At 38.3% G+C, this 17793-nt stretch overlaps 2 protein-coding genes and 1 long non-coding RNA gene across 7 annotated transcripts; 2 read left to right on the forward strand and 1 right to left on the reverse strand.

Moving 5' to 3' along the window:
* Window positions 1-2310: 2310 nt before the first annotated feature.
* LOC116929720 (regulator of microtubule dynamics protein 3) lies at window positions 2311-4663 on the forward strand. Of its 2 annotated transcripts, XM_032937055.2 has the most exons (9): window positions 2314-2853; window positions 2910-3021; window positions 3084-3186; window positions 3265-3325; window positions 3382-3535; window positions 3622-3651; window positions 3711-3844; window positions 4151-4220; window positions 4305-4663. In XM_032937055.2, the coding sequence occupies exons 1-9, from the start codon at window positions 2435-2437 to the stop codon at window positions 4362-4364; spliced, it is 1143 nt and encodes a 380-aa protein (XP_032792946.2). In that variant the 5' UTR covers window positions 2314-2434; the 3' UTR covers window positions 4365-4663. The 2 variants fall into 2 exon arrangements, 1 of the variants encoding a protein (XP_032792946.2); XR_006650964.1 differs by lacking the exon at window positions 3265-3325 and having other exon boundaries at window positions 2311-2853; window positions 4305-4430.
* A 2339-nt stretch (window positions 4664-7002) lies between these two features.
* On the forward strand, window positions 7003-17483 carry LOC116929677 (polyamine-transporting ATPase 13A3). 4 transcript variants are annotated; one of them, XM_032936982.2, is made up of 26 exons: window positions 7003-7194; window positions 7274-7393; window positions 7866-7956; window positions 10290-10411; window positions 10866-11033; window positions 11110-11180; window positions 11258-11394; window positions 11468-11642; window positions 11716-11884; window positions 11965-12000; window positions 12070-12268; window positions 12340-12473; window positions 12541-12711; window positions 12784-12955; window positions 13023-13136; window positions 13194-13363; window positions 13427-13588; window positions 13672-13819; window positions 14370-14519; window positions 14632-14724; window positions 14795-14830; window positions 14929-15053; window positions 15125-15196; window positions 15263-15431; window positions 15557-16335; window positions 17022-17483. In XM_032936982.2, the coding sequence occupies exons 3-26, from the start codon at window positions 7878-7880 to the stop codon at window positions 17223-17225; spliced, it is 3855 nt and encodes a 1284-aa protein (XP_032792873.1). In that variant the 5' UTR covers window positions 7003-7194; window positions 7274-7393; window positions 7866-7877; the 3' UTR covers window positions 17226-17483. The 4 variants fall into 4 exon arrangements, with proteins under 4 accessions (XP_032792873.1, XP_032792871.1, XP_032792872.1 ...); XM_032936980.2 differs by lacking the exons at window positions 7003-7194; window positions 7274-7393; window positions 7866-7956 and adding an exon at window positions 8510-8976; XM_032936981.2 differs by lacking the exons at window positions 7003-7194; window positions 7274-7393; window positions 7866-7956 and adding an exon at window positions 8510-8970.
* Window positions 7821-8454, reverse strand: LOC123475603. The gene is made up of 2 exons (XR_006650965.1): window positions 8336-8454; window positions 7821-8266 (listed from the first exon to the last, which is right to left on the reverse strand). It is a non-coding gene; the product is annotated as an uncharacterized LOC123475603 (long non-coding RNA).
* Window positions 17484-17793: the final 310 nt, after the last annotated feature.

Consider the following 17793-nt stretch of genomic DNA (forward strand, 5'->3'; position numbering starts at 1 on the left):
AAAAAGGCCTACCCTGCTTCTCCACCATGTAACGGACGATCGACGTCAGAGCCGTTTATTTGGAAATCAAAGAGAATTTACTACAGAGTAAACTAAGAATAAGGGAAACAAGGTTTAAACAAGTTTGACACATAAGAATAACTAAGACGGAAGGAACCCAGATCCAGCCGAGTGGTCTTCTTTTATACCATCGTTGGGCGTTTTCTCCTATTCTAGGGATTTAAGTAATTGGGTGATAACCTTCCTGTGACATTTAATAATCATCAGTTTATCTAACTCTCGGGAGTTAACAATGAGATAAATTCTATAGGTTGCATAACCCTACGTCAGCTGTGCGTTACAATATACTACAATCAGACTTGTGGTGATCGATTTGATCGTTCGATCACTTTTTGCTGATCGTGAGCGGAGCGATTGATCCACGACCCAGATCGAGATCGAGATCGAAAGGGTGTGATCAATTTTGATCACTGATTGCAGCGCCATCTGTTAACCAAAAATATAACTTCTTTAAATTTGTCACTAGAGTGAAAAGATTTTTCGAGAATTCTAGTCAGACTGCTTGGTTAGTCTACTTGATTTGGGAAAGGCTTTGTAAGTCAATTTGATTTCTGAATAAATAATGGCTGAAGTAATTGAAGTCGATAATACATATTTTTTTTGTATATTTTTTTTCTTATTAGGGAATATAATAGTGCATTGCCATCGTCGGCTGCATGCAAACGCGTCTTCAGCACTGCTGGCTTGATTTTCACAGCAAAAAGAACTCGATTATCGGATCTCAACTTTGAAATACTAGTTTTTTTTTATTAAACGGGGAATGCTGCCGTTGTTGGATCGATAGTCCCGCAAAAACATCGAAAAAATAGTTCACTACAATTTACTGGATTTTATTTAAACATTCCAACTTTGAAGGACAGTAATACAGAAATAAACTGAAATTTTCTAAATGTTGTGATCGAAAAGTGATCGAATTGAGCGATCGATTGATCACTTCTATTTCAGTGAGCGATGAGCGAGCGATTGATCACTTTTTGGGAATGATCAATGAATGAGCGATTGATCTCTTTTTGGTGATCAAACAACAAGTCTGACTACAATGTATAGTGTGTAGTATACTTAGGGCTCGGCACCGATCACATTCTAATCGGGGACACCGCTAAGCTTCCCCGATTAAAATGAATCGGGGAAGTTCGGTGCGGGGATTTCTTTTTCCGGTGCGGAACGGTGCTATAATCGGTGCTGCACCGATAGCACCGCTACAGCCATAGGGGGTTAGTCTTACCAGTGACCTTGAGTTCTGACAGGCCAACGAGAATCACGTGACTAGGGTCACATTTTTTTCTTGTTGGCCGTAGGGCAGCTGCCAATTTAGATCACTATTCATTGATAATCGGGGAAGGCACCAATCACCGACATCACCACACCGAGCACCGAAATCTCTTCCCCGATTAAGATTATCCCCGAACTGGATCGACTAAAAAACTCCCCGATTAGCGCGGGGCCGAGTGCTAAGTATACTTAAGTATAGTAAAATAGTACAGTACAGTTTACTATACTAAAAATATATAGTACTAAATCTAACAAAACAACAATAAACAATAAAGAAAAACCATAGCAGATTGTCGAACATTTAAATATTTACTTCATATAAACTAGTTCAGTAAACCAAATTAAAATTCAATGACTGTGTAAGATTTGAACCTGTAACTTGTAGCATAGTAATCCAGTGCTCAATCGTTTAAAATACACCAAATACAAATATTTGGTGTATTTTAAAAAATAATTAAGAAGACACGTAGTGCCATAAGGAAGCACGGCGAAAAAACTCGCGTTCGGATACTTGTGCACTGATATGCCGGCTAGCGTCTACAAGTCATAAAAATTAAAAGAAAATTTGTTTAGATACCTTTATCTATTATTGGGTCACAAAATTATTTTCATTGACTTAGGTGGATTTTTTTACCCTTTTTTTCTCAATCGCGCTAAGCGCGCTCCGTCATTTGAACCCATGCTAAAATGGTCCGAAAACGCGAAGTGTTCGGATACTTTTGGCACCTACTGTACGTCTGACAGTAAATAGAAAACGATTCGGTATATACAATTCAGTATATTTAGTGACTAATTCAGTATAAAAATTAAGTAATGTTTACTTAAAATAGACTTTAATCCTCGATTTTTACCCCACCCCGGCTGACGAAGTGGCACCCGGATTCACCCCCGAATGCCCTTTTCCGGGCCGGGGCGGTTAACCCGATTTTGGCTTATCGGGCCGATCGCTAGGTGGAACCACTGTTTGTCAGTCCAATTTCTGCACCTGGCACCGTCGTTCTACATCGTCTGCAGAAAATTACCTACATAAAAAAAATAAAAAAAGGGAGGTTTGAAGAAGCCTATAAAGTCTTGTCATTGATGGCGATTGTTTGTATTCATTATGGGCAACAAAATATCCGTTGATAGTAAACCTGTCTTTGGAATCCTTGCTGGATTAATATCGAGTTCATTAGCAATTTGGTTGTTCTATGAAAGAATTAGTAGAGCAACGAGATTGGACAGTTTGAAGGAAACTAATTATAACATAGCGCAGCTTCATTCTGCAATAGATAGTCTTAGAAAAGAAATAGAAGATCTGAAAGCAACAAAATCTTTGAAAACTGATCTTAATAGTGAAATTGATGAAGATTCTAAGTCAAAGAAATCATTCAAAGTTGTCCGCTTCAAGAAAACCCTATCCTATCTGTCTTCCACAAGTGATGCTGATTATCAATCAGCATGGTCAGACTGTGAAGGACAAACAGAAGAGTTCTTTGATTTTCCAGAGAATGATGCCCTTGCTGAGCAAATTGAAAGCAAGTAAGAAAAGTTTTCAATTTAAAAAGTAATTCCCAATCTCACAATTGTTTCCTTAGTTCATCAGCTAAGGAAGCCATAGATTTGTTTGATAAAGTTGACAGTTTATTAGAAGGGTCTTCAGATGATTATAAAATTGCTTTTGGATTATTAACAGATCATGAAAGTGAGGTTGTCATCTTATTAAATTCAAATCAAACAAAAGCAGTAATGATAGGCTTATTGTAATTTAGTTTGGTTGTAATGTGGAATATCTTTGGCGTGCTGCCAAATCCTGCAGAATGTCTGCTCAAGCATCATCTGATGCAAAAATGCAAAAGGAATTAAGTTTCAAAGGTAAATTTTCTGATTGTAAATGTTCTGACTGTAGTCATCCACTTTAGTCATGTCAAATTTAACATGTTATGTTAACAGCCGTTGATTGGGCGCAAAGAGCTTTGGCTGCAGATGAGTCCAACGCGGAAGCTAATAAATGGTACAAATATTGATGACATTTTGATTCTACATTTTTTATACGTTTATTTCCCTTAGGTTTGCTATATCATTGGGTGCAACAAGCTGTTATTGTAACGTTTCAGAAAAAATCCGAAATGGCGTACTATTTAAAGAGCACATCGATAAAGCAATTGAGATCAGTCCTTCAGATTATCTTCTTCATCATCTTCTCGGTCGGTTCAGTTTTGAGGTACGTCTTTGCGGGAAACTACTTTACTCAATTAGCACTTGCCCAAACAAAAATTTTGACTTTTTTTTTCTCTTAAACCATCACAGGTCTCGTCTTTATCTTGGATTGAGCGAAAAGTTAGAACACCCAAAGAAAAATGTTTTGAATAAAATTACCGTCAGTTGTATTTTTTCAGGTGGCCACAGCGCTCTTCAAAAATATCCCAAATGGATCTGTCGAGGAAGCATTATCAAAGTTTATGCTTTCAGAAAAACTGCGAGCGGAGCCTTGGAAAACAAATTCCCTCTACATCGCCAAATGCTTTATTAAGTAAGATTCAATATTATTACCTCATATTACTTAATTTTCTACGTAATACGTTAAGATGAATTAAAATCAGAATTTTTAAGGTGGTATTTAGTTCAACCTGTATAGGTTTTTGGAAAAGCTCATGGTAACAATAAGATATCTTGGTGTCATTCGCTTTTCGCTGTTTTAGAAAAGGGAGAACAGTTAGTGCTTCTTCATACCTCATCGGTTTGTGGGACATGTTGTGTCTTACGAAACTTTTCGTTTAATACAGAAGTTTATTAACTTTGTAAGTCTATAATTTTTTCTTCTTTTTTTCATTTTCAGGTTAGGGGAAAATGCTCAAGCAATGCACTGGATAAACCTTGCATTAGCAATCCCGGTTGTAACGCCAGAAGTATTTTCTGTTTCTTAATTTTATTCGCATTAAAAACTTACAGCATTTAAACTAAAGATTTTTTTTTCTGTGTTTTTTTTATAGGATCGGTTGTCACAAGACGAATTAGTTGCTTTGAGTGCCAAGTATAACTCTAACTTTTAAAAATTCTTTATTCCTCAATTTGTTCATTTCAAATGCCATACACAAAAAGATTATTTTCTGGATGAAGAAGACAGATATAGTGGTTTATTAGTTTCTTAATGAAGAGACCGTTTCACAATTCCCAGGCTTGTTTTACATTTACTATTCGTATTGCATAATCCTAGTTTGATTCCCGAAGAATTTAGAACAAACTTTATTTTATTGTTTAGTTTAAAAAAAACAAAAAAACAATGACATTCCGGAAAAGCCGAATACGGTTTTCAGTAACGGTGTGCTCAATAAACCACTTACAAACCAAATTTACTGAATTGCGATGTTTGCTCAGCTTACGAAGAACTAATCGGCGTACTTATTATAATTTAGCTGGGAAACTACAGTCCATACGGTACATCGGTGGATTTACTATATCTGGTAAAGTGACCGTATGCGTATATGATAAGTATAAGAAATTCTAGTCGAGTAATTGAAACTTTTCAGAACTGTAAAGCGGCAATAACAAAGTTTGGAACTCAGGTGCTCTGGGCATGGCTGCTTCACCGAGAAGTTGAACTAATTCTCTTTTTCCTTTTTTTTTTTCTACAATGTGGAAAATTGTGTTTTGATTTTGGATTTCCAGGACCTGAAAAGATCTTGGCGGCATTGGATAAGGTAGTAGACATCTTCATCTGTCTCCCTCCTTTTCTCTTTACCAGATGTTCCAGTAAAGAAGCAGCCAAAACCTGGCTTGTTCTCCCGGTAAAACTATGTTGCTTTCCAACCGTTTGAACTTCCATATTTTTTTCGTGGAAATTTCGAAAAAGAATGCAGTTAAAACACTCCAGTAATCAGAAGTCTGAAGCAACTTGGGATTTGTTTTGTCGTTAAGCTATGGAACATGTAAGCAGTTCCTTGAAGCAGTGATGGGCAATTTCAAATACAACAGTGTCACTACTTCATCGGGAGTTGAACACATTGGCAATCCCTAAATACGGCGAACAGGTTGTGTCACTATCTCAAGAGGAAAAATTCGGAAAAATGCCATTTTTGACTCTTAGTTGATGCGCGCCATTTAAACAGACGACCTTCCCCACTTATACAAGAAAATGGCAAATCCTATGTTTGCTTGCATTAAAAGTAAGCTTCCACAATCTCAGTCAAATTTCGAAAGTACGGTTTGCAAGTAGTACGGTCATTTTACGCAACAAATGGGGGACAACTCCAAACAAGTTGTAAACAGCATTAATTAATTTTTACGGTTAATAATTTTAGAGCCGATTTAAACACCTCGCTTTTCGCGAATATTCAGAAACTTTAAAATGAGTCCTTTTCCTACCAGACCGACAAACACGTTATAACTCTTCTTATAATTTCTTAACTCCCCTATTCTCGAAATTTTTAGCATGGGAGTAGAAGGGTGACGTGTAACATAATGTTCCACTCTGCAATTTCAATTTCTTCAGCAGATTTTTCTTGCTATGTGTACACTAGCGGTACGCTTTATTCGACAAAACAAACAGAGAAGGAAAGAGAAGAAACGCGAAAGAATGGGCGGCGAACAAATGGATAGGGCGCAAAGAGTAATAGTGTTGAAACAATTCCCGCATTACACAAGTAAACAATTCTTCGAAAGAAACTATATCGCGTGACTGTATACATTAATAGACGTCAGAAGTTATTCCGTCTTGCTGCATATGAAGTTGTAGTGTAGGTATGAACAGCGCTCAGTGTTATTTTACTTAATTACCCAACTTTATCTAAAATGCCCTAGCTGCATGATTAGAACACGCAAAAAAAATCTATTCTTTTGTTTGGTTTTTTTTTTTTTTTTTTTAGTTTTCAATGAAGACGGCATATAGCACTCGTTTAGAAAGGCTTAGCCCCACGTTGATCTGGTCGGTTTTTTGCTCATCGGGGAATCGGGGGAATTTTGGTTTTTGGGGCGGATTGGCCAGGCTAAGGTCTGTCTTTTTTGGCCCCATGCCTCGCCAGGTTGTCTAATCGCGGTGCGTAACCCGATCAAAAGCAATCGAAAGCTGATACTAGCATCATTGATCTTTTTATCGAATATCATAAATAATTTGCGATTAAAAGGCCTCTCAGTCCCCTTCTTTGTTTCATGCGGTGCTATTTAAACTGCCATCTGAGAAAATGGCGCCGAGTTTTCCGGGGCAAACCCAGTCCCTTTCCGACCCGTCCCGGTCGGCCCGATCATCTATGTTTCCGGCGGGGCGACTTGATAGTATACTATAGTATTAGACAAAACCGCGGTCAAAAACGACGAAAACAAAATGCCCAATGAAAAATGAAAAATGATACATCAGAAATTTTGTACAAAATTCTGGTGAGCCACCTATACCCTTTATTTTAAAATAATTTAATTTATTTAATTAATTCCTTGTTTGATTCCGAGGTCGTGGATTAATCTATTCTGCGCCACACCCTATTCTTCCTCGATTCGTGTCAGCTATTAATCTTCTTTTTTCATTCCACTTCCATTCGGGTGTATACCAATGGCTGGTATGACGTGCGAATTACAAGACGAAGGGGGAGAGAAAAAGAGAAAGGAGAAAAAGAGAAAGGAGAAAAAGAGAAAGGAGAAAAAGAGAAAGGAGAAAAAGAGAAAGGAGAAAAAGAGAGGATAGGGCGCAACCATGTATCGTGTGTGGAGCTGTGGAGTGTGGAGCTCTGGAGTGTAGAGCTGTGTGGACCATGATGTGTACATGTGGCTCTAGTCGTAACATCGTCTGCCACAGTTGTAATTTCTTCATTTTTACCCAACTATTCTTTTTCCGATTGCCTCGCTAGCTTGTGGTTGCTGCTGAAATAGTCTTTCACCGGATTTGTATTCCACGTAAATTCAAAGATGTTCTAGGTTAAAAAGATTCGGCGACGGTAATACTAGATATCGATTTCTTAATATTTATGTACAGCCATATATATAGCCATGCTACAGCAATGGGGAATCGACCCAAATAGAACCACAGCGCCGATAGTAAGTCATTCATTTCTGAGGAGTTGAGAAACACAGTGCACTGCAGAAAGAGTCCAAGGTAAAACTTTCTTTATACCACAAAATGTATTTTTCTAATTTCTACGTGAATATGCACTAAGATAGATGAAGTGTAAGAAAAAGCATTCTTTTGGAAACTTTGCCAACCTGGAACCAGACAGCTGGAACTGTGCAAAAGCTTTAGATGAATAATTTCAAACCTTTTTGATTGACATGGATTTTCTGTAATTCAATGATACTTTAATGTTTGTAAGTGTAATTTTTTAAGATAATTTTGAAATAAATGAGTTTTTAAATGTTCAAAGATTCATTCCATGTGAATCTCATTGACTGCAGTGGCCAAGGTTTCTAGCATGGAACATCAAATTTCCCTTTCATTATGTAGAAGTTATGTTACTAAACTGAATTTTAGACATGGAATATAGTTTTTAAATTTAATAGAATATAAATAATTACTGAAAAGCCAATCTTTGCAAGAATTTGTACTAAAAAACATTTGTCTTGTTAATCAGTACATTCAAATTATGGTCCCGTGGCCTGGTAGAAATGCGTCTAGCCAGGAGTTGCACAATTTCGGTGTGGGAACAACTGCTGGACCTGAAGGTAACAAGTCTTTCAACATTTTAAGCGTAAATTCCCCTCACTGTAATATATGAATATATGTCATTTGTCGTCTTGTGATGTTTGACTGTTCAATTCAATTCCGAGTCTCTCCTTTCCACTACAAGTCAATGTGTTGATATTAGATATAGAATTATCCGTTAGATGGCATACTGTTTACCAATCGATTAAATAAAACGTGAATACTGTCGGCTGAAATTCTGACTTCTCAGAAAAAAAAGAAGTCTATATCGAATGGAATAGTAGTGAAACAGTCACGAGTGGCTATTCTGACTAGCCACTGACTGCATTGCTTGAAAGGAAAACAAAAAAAAAAAATAGAAAAAACCTACGCCGCCTACTAAGTAAAAAGCTCACGTACGTTTGAGTAGGTTGACTTCAATCACGCGTAATACAGAAGAGGGTGGAGCTTGGCGCCAAAAGGAAGGAGAAGGGATTGGTCCAAGGCTCTTCCGCTTTGAGAAAATCGATAGGTCTGGCGCGTGTCCTTACGACACTCATGCTAGCGCAGTTACTCACTGCCCCACGATGTTTTAGTAGTGAACGTTGTTCATAACGTCGTTGGTTTACCGAAACACAATCAAGTCTAACAGTGAATTATATCTGTCCAAATCTCGGATTTCGTTTGTTGTCAGCGAATACACAAGTGCTTTCACATCTCTGAAATCTAGTGCGCAAAACCGTCCAAGTGTGCATCGCGGACACTGTCAGTGTACACGTTGAAGCACGACTTTTCAACCTTTTGAAGTAATAACTAAATATTTGAAGCTATTCATACCTGGTTTTAAGAAAATCATGACGGCAGTGCCCAAGAGAGAACCCTGTGAGTTTGTGTTTTAATAATAGTGAGCCAAGCAAGTGAGCGTACGAGTCGAATATTAATTTTCAACAGAATGTACAAGAATTCTGGCTGCCTTAACGAGATAGTTGCCATGTCTAATAACAAGTTGAAAGACACCGAGGATAACCGTTTGGCGGAACAACACCAGCTTTTGCGTAAAGGTTCATCTCATTGTCACTTAATTGTTTATAATTTTTCGTCAATGTCTCACGCATTGCATTAGTTAAAATATGTCCGTTTGGTGCGTAAAAACTATGATATGATTTAAACCTTTACCGAGATTAAGAAGATCTTTTAAAGCAATATTTGTACAAGAAATGAACAATATTTTGTTCTGTTCATAGCTTCAACTGTAGACTACGTACATTCTAATAGCATACACGATCGATTGAGTTTGCACAACGTTATTACGCGCTTAGGTTTATGACGAACAGATATCGATTTCTGTCACGAAAACTGGATAACATTGCTTCCGGGATAAATTTTTAGCACCCACCTTTTTTCTAGGATTCCAGTTGAACTGATTTATAACATTTTGCGTGTGTCTGTCAATGTTATTCGATTAACGTGATTTTTCAGATTTTTCTTCCAAGCTTTTCAAAATAGACTACTTTGTATTGAATTGTAGCTATTGCAGAGCATTTAAACCTGATAGGTATGCAGGTAAGTAAAGAATTTCTGGCCCTCATAAAAAAAAGGAAAAAGGACAAAGAAAAGAAATTTAAAAAATTGACAATTTGCTTTTAACGTTAACATGTTACGCAGGGGAAACTTGACACGAATAGATAAGGGTAATAAAAACTATTTCGTAAATAAAAGGCGAATCCGCCAGCTGTAAAACACCAGAATTCATGGAGTTGGGATGAATGATGTTATTGCCCTATGTGCAACGCTTAAATTGCACAGTAAATTGCGGAAGCATTGTCAGGTGTCAAACTTTCCGCTTACAAAATGAGAAGCCACTCACATCCGTCAGAGTTTTTTTGGGTGTACTGTGTGCAAAGATGTGCGTTTAATCGGCTCCCAGCTGACACCGCACTTGGCTGGGGAGGTTTTTCCTTCTATTTGAACAGTCTACATGAAAGTAGCTATGTGCATTACTCAGTGTAATAGGCTTCTTTTACGCAACAATCAGCACTAGTAAACATTTTGCAGAAAGCAGAAGGTAACTCCCACTTCAGTATTCGAATTACCTTTAGAAAATTGATATTCAATCATTTTATCTTTTCATTTGATATATAAGCATTTGATTTTTTTCCAGCGTGGGCTAAAACCGGCTAAAATGCCTTAACATGAAGCTTCGTCTCTGGCCTAAATAAACCAAATTTTTTCGGGGTCAATCGTTTTGTGATTCTAATGTTGATTCGTCTGTTGGGAAGCTGCAAAATATTTTTGAATTATTCCTGCTAATGCTTCGATTATACTACCATAATTATTTATCCTTTATGTATTTTTTTTTTTTTTTTTCATGAAGGTTTGACCAAACAAATGAATCAATTTCCCAACGGTGAGGATGGACGAACTACGTCACCGGATATTCCCTACTCCAGGAATGCAAACGTTTCATATATCAACGCAGGGGAGGAGGATCAAATGGTATGGCTGAACTCGGTTATTAAGACTGCTACTCATCATTTTCCTAACGTCAAACGTCTGGTATTGAAACCTCTTACTGATCGTAACCGGTTTTATGGGAGTAATCTAAGCCAGATTCCTCATTCATTGTGGCTGCATCCGTCCGCCAAATGATACTTAATGATTTCCATGGTTTTTTCCTTGTCTAATTGTCTGTCGTGATCCATTTTACACTTACAGTATCCAATAGGTTTCATTCTTATAGCTTTTACCTTTGAGCCTTTATAATTTTATTAAATAGACAGTAACGACGACCTTATTGCAGAGACATATACATCATACATTGATCGTTTAATTCATGTTCGAAATGTGAATGATGAGATTTTTGTTTTGTTTTTTTATATCGTATAATTCACAGTAGTAAATTGATGTCGACTTTGACAGAAAGGGAATAAAAATTTAAATTCCCAAACAGGAACTTTACGGCTACCGCCGCTCCAATTTTCGGACCGCGCTGACTTGGCTTTTCATTCTGAAAACGCTTGGAATTTTACGCATGGTCTTCCATTGGTTTCCGGAATGGTTTCTCAACTGCACGTACACCAGGTGTTCTCTCGAGGTGGCTGAGAAAGTGCTGATCGTAGTAAGCTAGAATACTGTTGTATTATTAACTAAAATAATTACTCTTAATTCTAAAATCCATTTGTTTCCTGCTACAGGAGATCTATCAAAAGAAACACCGAAGAGTTCATATTCGAAGTATCACCTGTATGAGTGCCCTTGAGATCATGTATGGAAAATAGTCAAAACGTTTGTGTGATATTTTTGTAATACGTTTGACAGTTGTACTTTGATTTTTGTTGACAGAAATGCTGCAAATAACCAAACTGCTAAAGGAAAAAAGAAATCGGCTGAACACTGTAATTCGCATGTATTGCAAGATTTAAATCGAATCGACGATGCTTCTTCCTTATCTCTTCCAAACTCAGACGGCACATTTCGGAGTAGGAAAAAGAAACAATTGTTTCAAAGCCAAACCCTACCTAAAGCTTCAACTCATTTTATCTTTGTCCATAGGTGCCACGAGCGTGCGTATGTTCACGTGCAAGAAATTGCGCTACATTTGGAATATCGAAACTAAGGAGTTCTTGAAAGTGAAAAGCTTGGGTCCTGGTATGCCAACATCATCCTTGCATCATGCAGAAGCCCAACAAGGATTAGCTGGTTTATCTCTTCTCGAGCAACAAAGAAGGTATCGAATCTGATAATATCGTATTTCTAGAGTCCGTGGGTTCACCTTCTTGCTTAACTTTCTTCATTTCCAGACGTGCAATTTTTGGCTCCAATTTTATTAACGTTCCAGTGAAAAGCGTTTTGGAGCTTCTCCTTCTTGAAGTGTTGAATCCGTTTTATATCTTCCAAGTGGTTTCTGTCCTGATTTGGATTATGATCGAATATTATTACTTCGCCGCCGCTATTATGGTTATGTCTGCGGTAAGACCAAAACTATTCTATTGTAAAATTAATCTACAATTCAACGTTCTTATTGTATGATTAATCCTCTGCTGCGATAGGCTGGAATAACCATTTCGATCATTCAGACAAGAAAAGTGAGTAAAAGTAAATCATCGTGTCGTTTATATGTGAGATGCTAATTTTAACGGTTTCTTTTTTTAAAGAATCAAAAGAAACTGAGGAACACCGTTCACGGCAGTGACATAATAGATGTGTGTCGAGGAAGTGGAGTATACGAAACTATAAGAACAGAAGAATTGGTACCTGGAGACATAATCATTTTACCAGCGACTGGTTGTACAATGCATTGTGACGCTATTCTGCTGTTTGGTACCTGCATCGTGAATGAAAGCATGCTCACAGGTAAACTCTACGTCATACTTTGAGAAATTTCAAGTAAAAACCAAAATCAAAACTTTGAATGGATGATAAAGGGGAAAGTGTACCTGTAACAAAGACTCCTTTGCCATTCCAACCAGACGTTCTATATCATCCTAAAGAACACTCTAGACATACTTTGTTTAGTGGAACCAAAGTTGTCCAAACACGATTTTATAACGACGAAAAAGTAAGCTGTCACGTCGCTGACAAATTATCCGTTTACACAATTCAAACTGCAACCTGTGAATATATAGGTAATGGCAGTCGTAACGTCGACTGGCTTTATGACAGCAAAAGGTTCGCTCGTGTCCGCCATAATGTACCCACCGCCGGTTGATTTCCGTTTTGAGAGAGACAGTTACCGATTTATTGGCTTTCTTGCTTCCTTGGCTTCTATTGGATTTACCTACAGCATAGTTAAAAAGGTAAGAGAATTCGTGGGACTTAATTGCCGTGTAGTTGCCGCAAAAACTAAACTTGTCGGCCTTTTGCTGCAGATTATTTCTGGAGAAGCAGGATTGAAAGTTGTATTTCATTCTTTTGACATTATCACTATTTGCGTTCCTCCCGCCTTACCTGCGGCCATGACCGCAGGAATCATTTTGGCACAAAAAAGGCTTGAACAGCGAAATATTTTCTGCATTTCACCTAGATCAATTAATGTTTCAGGTAAGGCGCTAATGTTTTACATTAAATAACTCCTTCTTTCTTGATATTTGATTTCTTTTCTGTACAGGATCTTTGAATTGTATTTGCTTCGATAAAACTGGAACGCTAACAGAAGATGGGCTGGATTTATGGGGTATTGTACCAGTTGTAGAAAGTCGTCGCTACATACCTCCTTTAAGAAGTATTTGGTTAACATGTTTGATGGTTTTCGTTTTAACTTCATGATTTGCAATGGTAGCTCCGTTAAAGTTATCTCAGGCATTATCCACACTTCGTCCATACGATCGAGGTCCATCGTCAGCCAGTTGTAATAAACTGGACCCACCTCTATTGCTAATGGGCATGGCCACTTGCCATTCGTTGACAATTATAGATGGAAACCTTAGCGGTGATCCATTAGACCTTAAGGTGAGAGAAATTCTCTACTAGATTAGTTGAAGACACTAAAATCACATTCGTCTAATCATCCAGATGTTTGAGTCAACGGGATGGGTACTCGTTGAACCATCCAATGAAGATACGAGTAAATACGACAACATTTGCCCAACAGTCGTTACGTGGACGCCAGAGGGTGGAAATAAAACAGACCCTGAAACTTATGATTCCGTCGAAAGCGGTGCGGATGGAGCTAAAGTAATCAGTTCATTCCTACTCAAAGTTTTTCTTACAGGTAACTCTACTAAATGGCCAATTTAACTGTAATCGGCCGTCGCTAGGTTGAAGTAGGCATTGTTCGCCAGTTCCCGTTCAGCTCGAGTCTTCAGCGAATGGCCATCATCTGCAAACGGATTGGTCAAGAACAGCTTCATTTTTTTTGCAAAGGATCTCCTGAAATGGTTCAATCCCTGTGCAAGCCTGATACCGGTAAGTTTTCTGTAACAGCTGCGCCATGAAGTTTATTTAGTTTCATTATCCTGTTGCCATCGCCATGCTTTCATATGCTGTCAGCGAGCATATATCGAACTGGGCCAACGAGCCCTTTGAGCCTTTATGCCTTTCTCATAGAAATGCATTCCCTGTTCGAATTGGTCCGACCAATCTGATTAAATACATTTCAGATCCCGTAGATTTATAGACAAGGAACTAGGTGACAAAACAATTAAGAATAAAGCACGGTGCAGTTTTTATGAAGTTTGCTAAAGCTTGCAGACTACTATTTGTGTTCAGTTCGATTACCACCTTCAGTACCGTACGGTTTTGTTCTCCTCAGTTCGTGTCTTTCCTATTTGTTGCGCCAATCTGCAGCCACAGTGCGAAAGCCAACACGCCTGAGTGCTACACCATCGCTTTACGTTGTGAACGTAGTGATCCAAGTAGCAAAAAAGGTTGCTGAAGAAACTTCGTTGCGCAAATTCACATGTTTAATGCATTCCCCAATTTATTTTGAAATTTCACACATAATGCTTATTTCTAGTGCCGGGAAACCATAATCAAATTCTCGAAGAATATACGAGGCAAGGTTTCCGCGTTATAGCCCTGGCTCACCGTGTCGTTGAGATTCGATCCTTACACAAGCTTCAAAAAGTTCAAAGAGAAGATCTAGAGCATGAATTGACATTCCTCGGTAAGTCATAGTATTTCCACACAGTCTATGATGCATTGATGTGTTGCTACAGTATATCTAAACGTGTTTAACATGCGTCTGCTTCCTTCTGATAATTTGTTTTCTATTTTAGGTCTAGTCGTCTTAGAGAATCGGCTGAAACCGGATACCAAGGCGATAGTTAATCAGCTATCAGATGCAGCTGTGAGAACCATCATGGTCACTGGTAAATGTCACACACCGTTTTGGATTCCAGTCACTGTACCTGACTATAACACTTACCCATTCCATTCTAGGAGACAATTTGCTTACAGCTATTAGCGTTGCTCGCGGTCAGTTACTCTTTGTTGTTTTGTTTTTTAAATTTTTCTTTACTAAGAAATGCGTGAGTGGTTCCTTTTACTTATTGAGAGATTTGTGTGTTTTTTAGACTGTGGAATGGTGGGATCCCATGATCAAGTAGTGATCGTCAACTACGAAGAAATTATTGGTGCAGGTTCAACCGAAGGAAAACCGCGTTTGACCTACACTTTGGCCGAAAAGTCTTCTATTCAGGTTACATCGAATTCCTGACATACTGCTAATAGACCAAAATAATAAAACCTTGAACGCCTTGACTTGTACAGACACCGTCCAATACTACCTCACCGTCGACGATGAATAGTAGCGGCGATACGACTTTGGATATAAACGACACGGTAATACTATTTCAGAGACAAAATATTGGGTTGTGAATTGAAACTGAAACGTAACTTTCTTTTTAGGACTTCACCGGTCATTTAGCTATCACAGGAAAATGCTGGTCAGTTATTCAAGAACATTATCAGGACTTAGTACCCCGATGCGTCGTGAAAGGGACAATCTTCGCACGTATGTCTCCTGACCAAAAACAGCAGCTCGTCCAGGCATTGCAACAACTGAACTATGTTGTCGGTAAATGAATTGAAGAATTTCCATTATTTTGACCAGTTTTAGCTTCATCTTGGCCTAATCCAATTTTATAACACCCTTCTTTAAAAATTACGTTACGTCACTAATAGGTTATAACTCATATGTAGGAATGTGTGGAGATGGGGCAAACGACTGCGGTGCTCTAAAAGCAGCTCATGCCGGAATTTCATTGTCAGACTCCGAAGCTTCTGTGGCTTCACCTTTCACTTCAAGAGAGGCGAGCATTAGTTGCGTACCAGAGCTCATTCGTCAAGGACGTTGCGCACTGGTGACGTCATTTGGCATTTTCAAGTACATGGCCGCATACAGTCTCACGCAGTTTATCTCCGTCATGATTTTATACGAAATCGGAACCAATTTGACGGACTTCCAATTCCTCTACATCGATCTTTTCCTTATTTGCTCACTTTCCGCCGTTTTCGGACGTACGCAACCTCATCCAGGACCACTATTCAACCACCCGCCACTGACCTCCCTTCTCTCACTACCACCTGTGGGGTCACTTCTTATTCAAGTATGCTTGGTTGGCTTATTCCAAGCTCTTAGTATGATTATCCTCACCAAACAAGACTGGTTTGTGCCGTATATGACACTTCACAACAACGTGACTGGCCTGGCAACGGGAGACTATGCGTCTCATGAAAACTATGCCATATTTAGCATGTCTATGTGCCAATATATTGTTTTGGCATTGGCGTATGCTAAAGGAAGACCATTTAGGGAGGTTTTCCTCAAAAACTACTGGTTTGTCGGAGCTTTAGGCGCTTCTACTGCATTTTCTCTCTACGTTCTTATCGATCCTGGCTACGCAATCAAGAAGTGGCTAGAACTTGAAATGCCTCCTATGGAGTTCCGCCTCGTCATTTTCAGCCTATCCGCTGCCCAGGTAACTGTTCAAACAGCCACAATCTTTTTCCATTAATCAAATTTTTTCAAATATCTTCTCAATTATTTGAATGCATGCGAATCGTTTTATTGGCATGTTAACATGGAATGCTGGTAGCTGTCACACTAAACTGGGGTTTCCTTAACAAGCTTTCCTTGCTATAGGACTCCCACTCGAATTCTGTTGGATTCAAATCGACTCGAATTGATTCGATTTCAATTCAACTTGAACCGACTCTATTGAGATAAAAACAAAAATCTATTCAACTAGGATTGGAAAAATTTCAATTCGATTTAACTAAAGTGGGATGTTTTGGAACGCCTCGAATCGTAGTTTTCAACCTGAATTGATTCGAGTGGGAGTCTACCTTGCCATACGCTTTTACGTTGTATTGTAGGATAGCACGATACGGAATGGGTATCCTACTTATATAAATCAGTAAAAATTAAAAGATTGAAAAGAAGTGGAAAGATTAAAAAAAAAAAAAAATGTGGTAGCAGAACAGGCAGCGTGTCGTACGTTCCACAAATTAAGACCATGTGGCAATGATCATCCTTGAAGTTTCGACTGTATATTAATCCACATGGCGAAAAAAAAAATAGCAATGGCGTTGGCTAACCTAATTTTCTAATGAAAATGGTTTCTTTTCACATTTTAATCAAAACAATCCTGTCTTGTATTTTCAGGTAATCGTTTGTCTGTTAACTGAGGAAATTGTGATAGATCGTGGTCTCGTCAAAGTGATGGATTCTTCCTTCTGGTTGAAGTTACGACCACGCAAAGAAAAATACTTGGCGGTCGAAAAGGAAATAAAATTGAGCGATTGGCCTCCAGTTGAAAACCTTGTAGAGTTGTCTCCATTGGTGACATCCGCAGTTGCTCAGAAATAACTGTGAATGATTATTGACATTTCATATGCAGACAATTTGTCATTTATTTACCATCCCTAGAATGGTCATCATCTCATTGTAGATTATATCCTTCAATTAAAAGCGAAGCAATTTTGAGCTAAAGTACGCCGTTTATATGGTATGGTCTTCCTATCATTTTGATAAAACGTTTGCCATATTTAAAGTACACAGCCAGAATGAAGTTGGACGATGAACTGAAATGGACTGAATTCATTAAAAATACAGATATAAAACTGCCTTCTAAGATTTTACTGATAGCATGGTAATATAACTAAAGGGTATGGTGTGTACATTTTACATGAAGAAGGAAAGGAGGAGTTGCAAGCCGGGAACAATTTTTGTTCAAATATAATATGACTTGCAAGTATTGGTATTGGCAGTGGATTGTATATTGGCAGTGGATTAGTTTCTTTTCTGCCACTAGATATAAAAGAGTACCGTCGATTGGGGCTACTTTAAACGCAACGCGGGAAAAAGTGTTTTGGCGCGCAACGTTTGCCGAGAATCGCAAACTGGCGGGAAAAGGGGTCATTTTGCTCAGCAGAAG

Source organism: Daphnia magna, linkage group LG8 (assembly GCF_020631705.1).
Source record: "Daphnia magna isolate NIES linkage group LG8, ASM2063170v1.1, whole genome shotgun sequence".
NCBI classification, from domain to species: domain Eukaryota; kingdom Metazoa; phylum Arthropoda; class Branchiopoda; order Diplostraca; family Daphniidae; genus Daphnia; species Daphnia magna.

What these genes read in the sequence shown, in the direction of transcription:
- LOC116929720 (XM_032937055.2), top strand. Translation starts at nt 2,435, where the DNA reads ATGGGCAACAAAATATCCGTTGATAGTAAACCTGTCTTTGGAATCCTT. An exon ending in ATCGCCAAATGCTTTATTAA is followed by an intron (nt 3,845 to 4,150) that starts GTAAGATTCAAT and finishes TTTCATTTTCAG; the next exon opens with GTTAGGGGAAAATGCTCAAG. An exon ending in TCCCGGTTGTAACGCCAGAA is followed by an intron (nt 4,221 to 4,304) that starts GTATTTTCTGTT and finishes TTTTTTTTATAG; the next exon opens with GATCGGTTGTCACAAGACGA.
- LOC116929677 (XM_032936980.2), top strand. Translation starts at nt 8,868, where the DNA reads ATGTACAAGAATTCTGGCTGCCTTAACGAGATAGTTGCCATGTCTAAT. An exon ending in CTACATACCTCCTTTAAGAA is followed by an intron (nt 13,137 to 13,193) that starts GTATTTGGTTAA and finishes TTGCAATGGTAG; the next exon opens with CTCCGTTAAAGTTATCTCAG. An exon ending in CTTTGGATATAAACGACACG is followed by an intron (nt 15,197 to 15,262) that starts GTAATACTATTT and finishes CTTTCTTTTTAG; the next exon opens with GACTTCACCGGTCATTTAGC.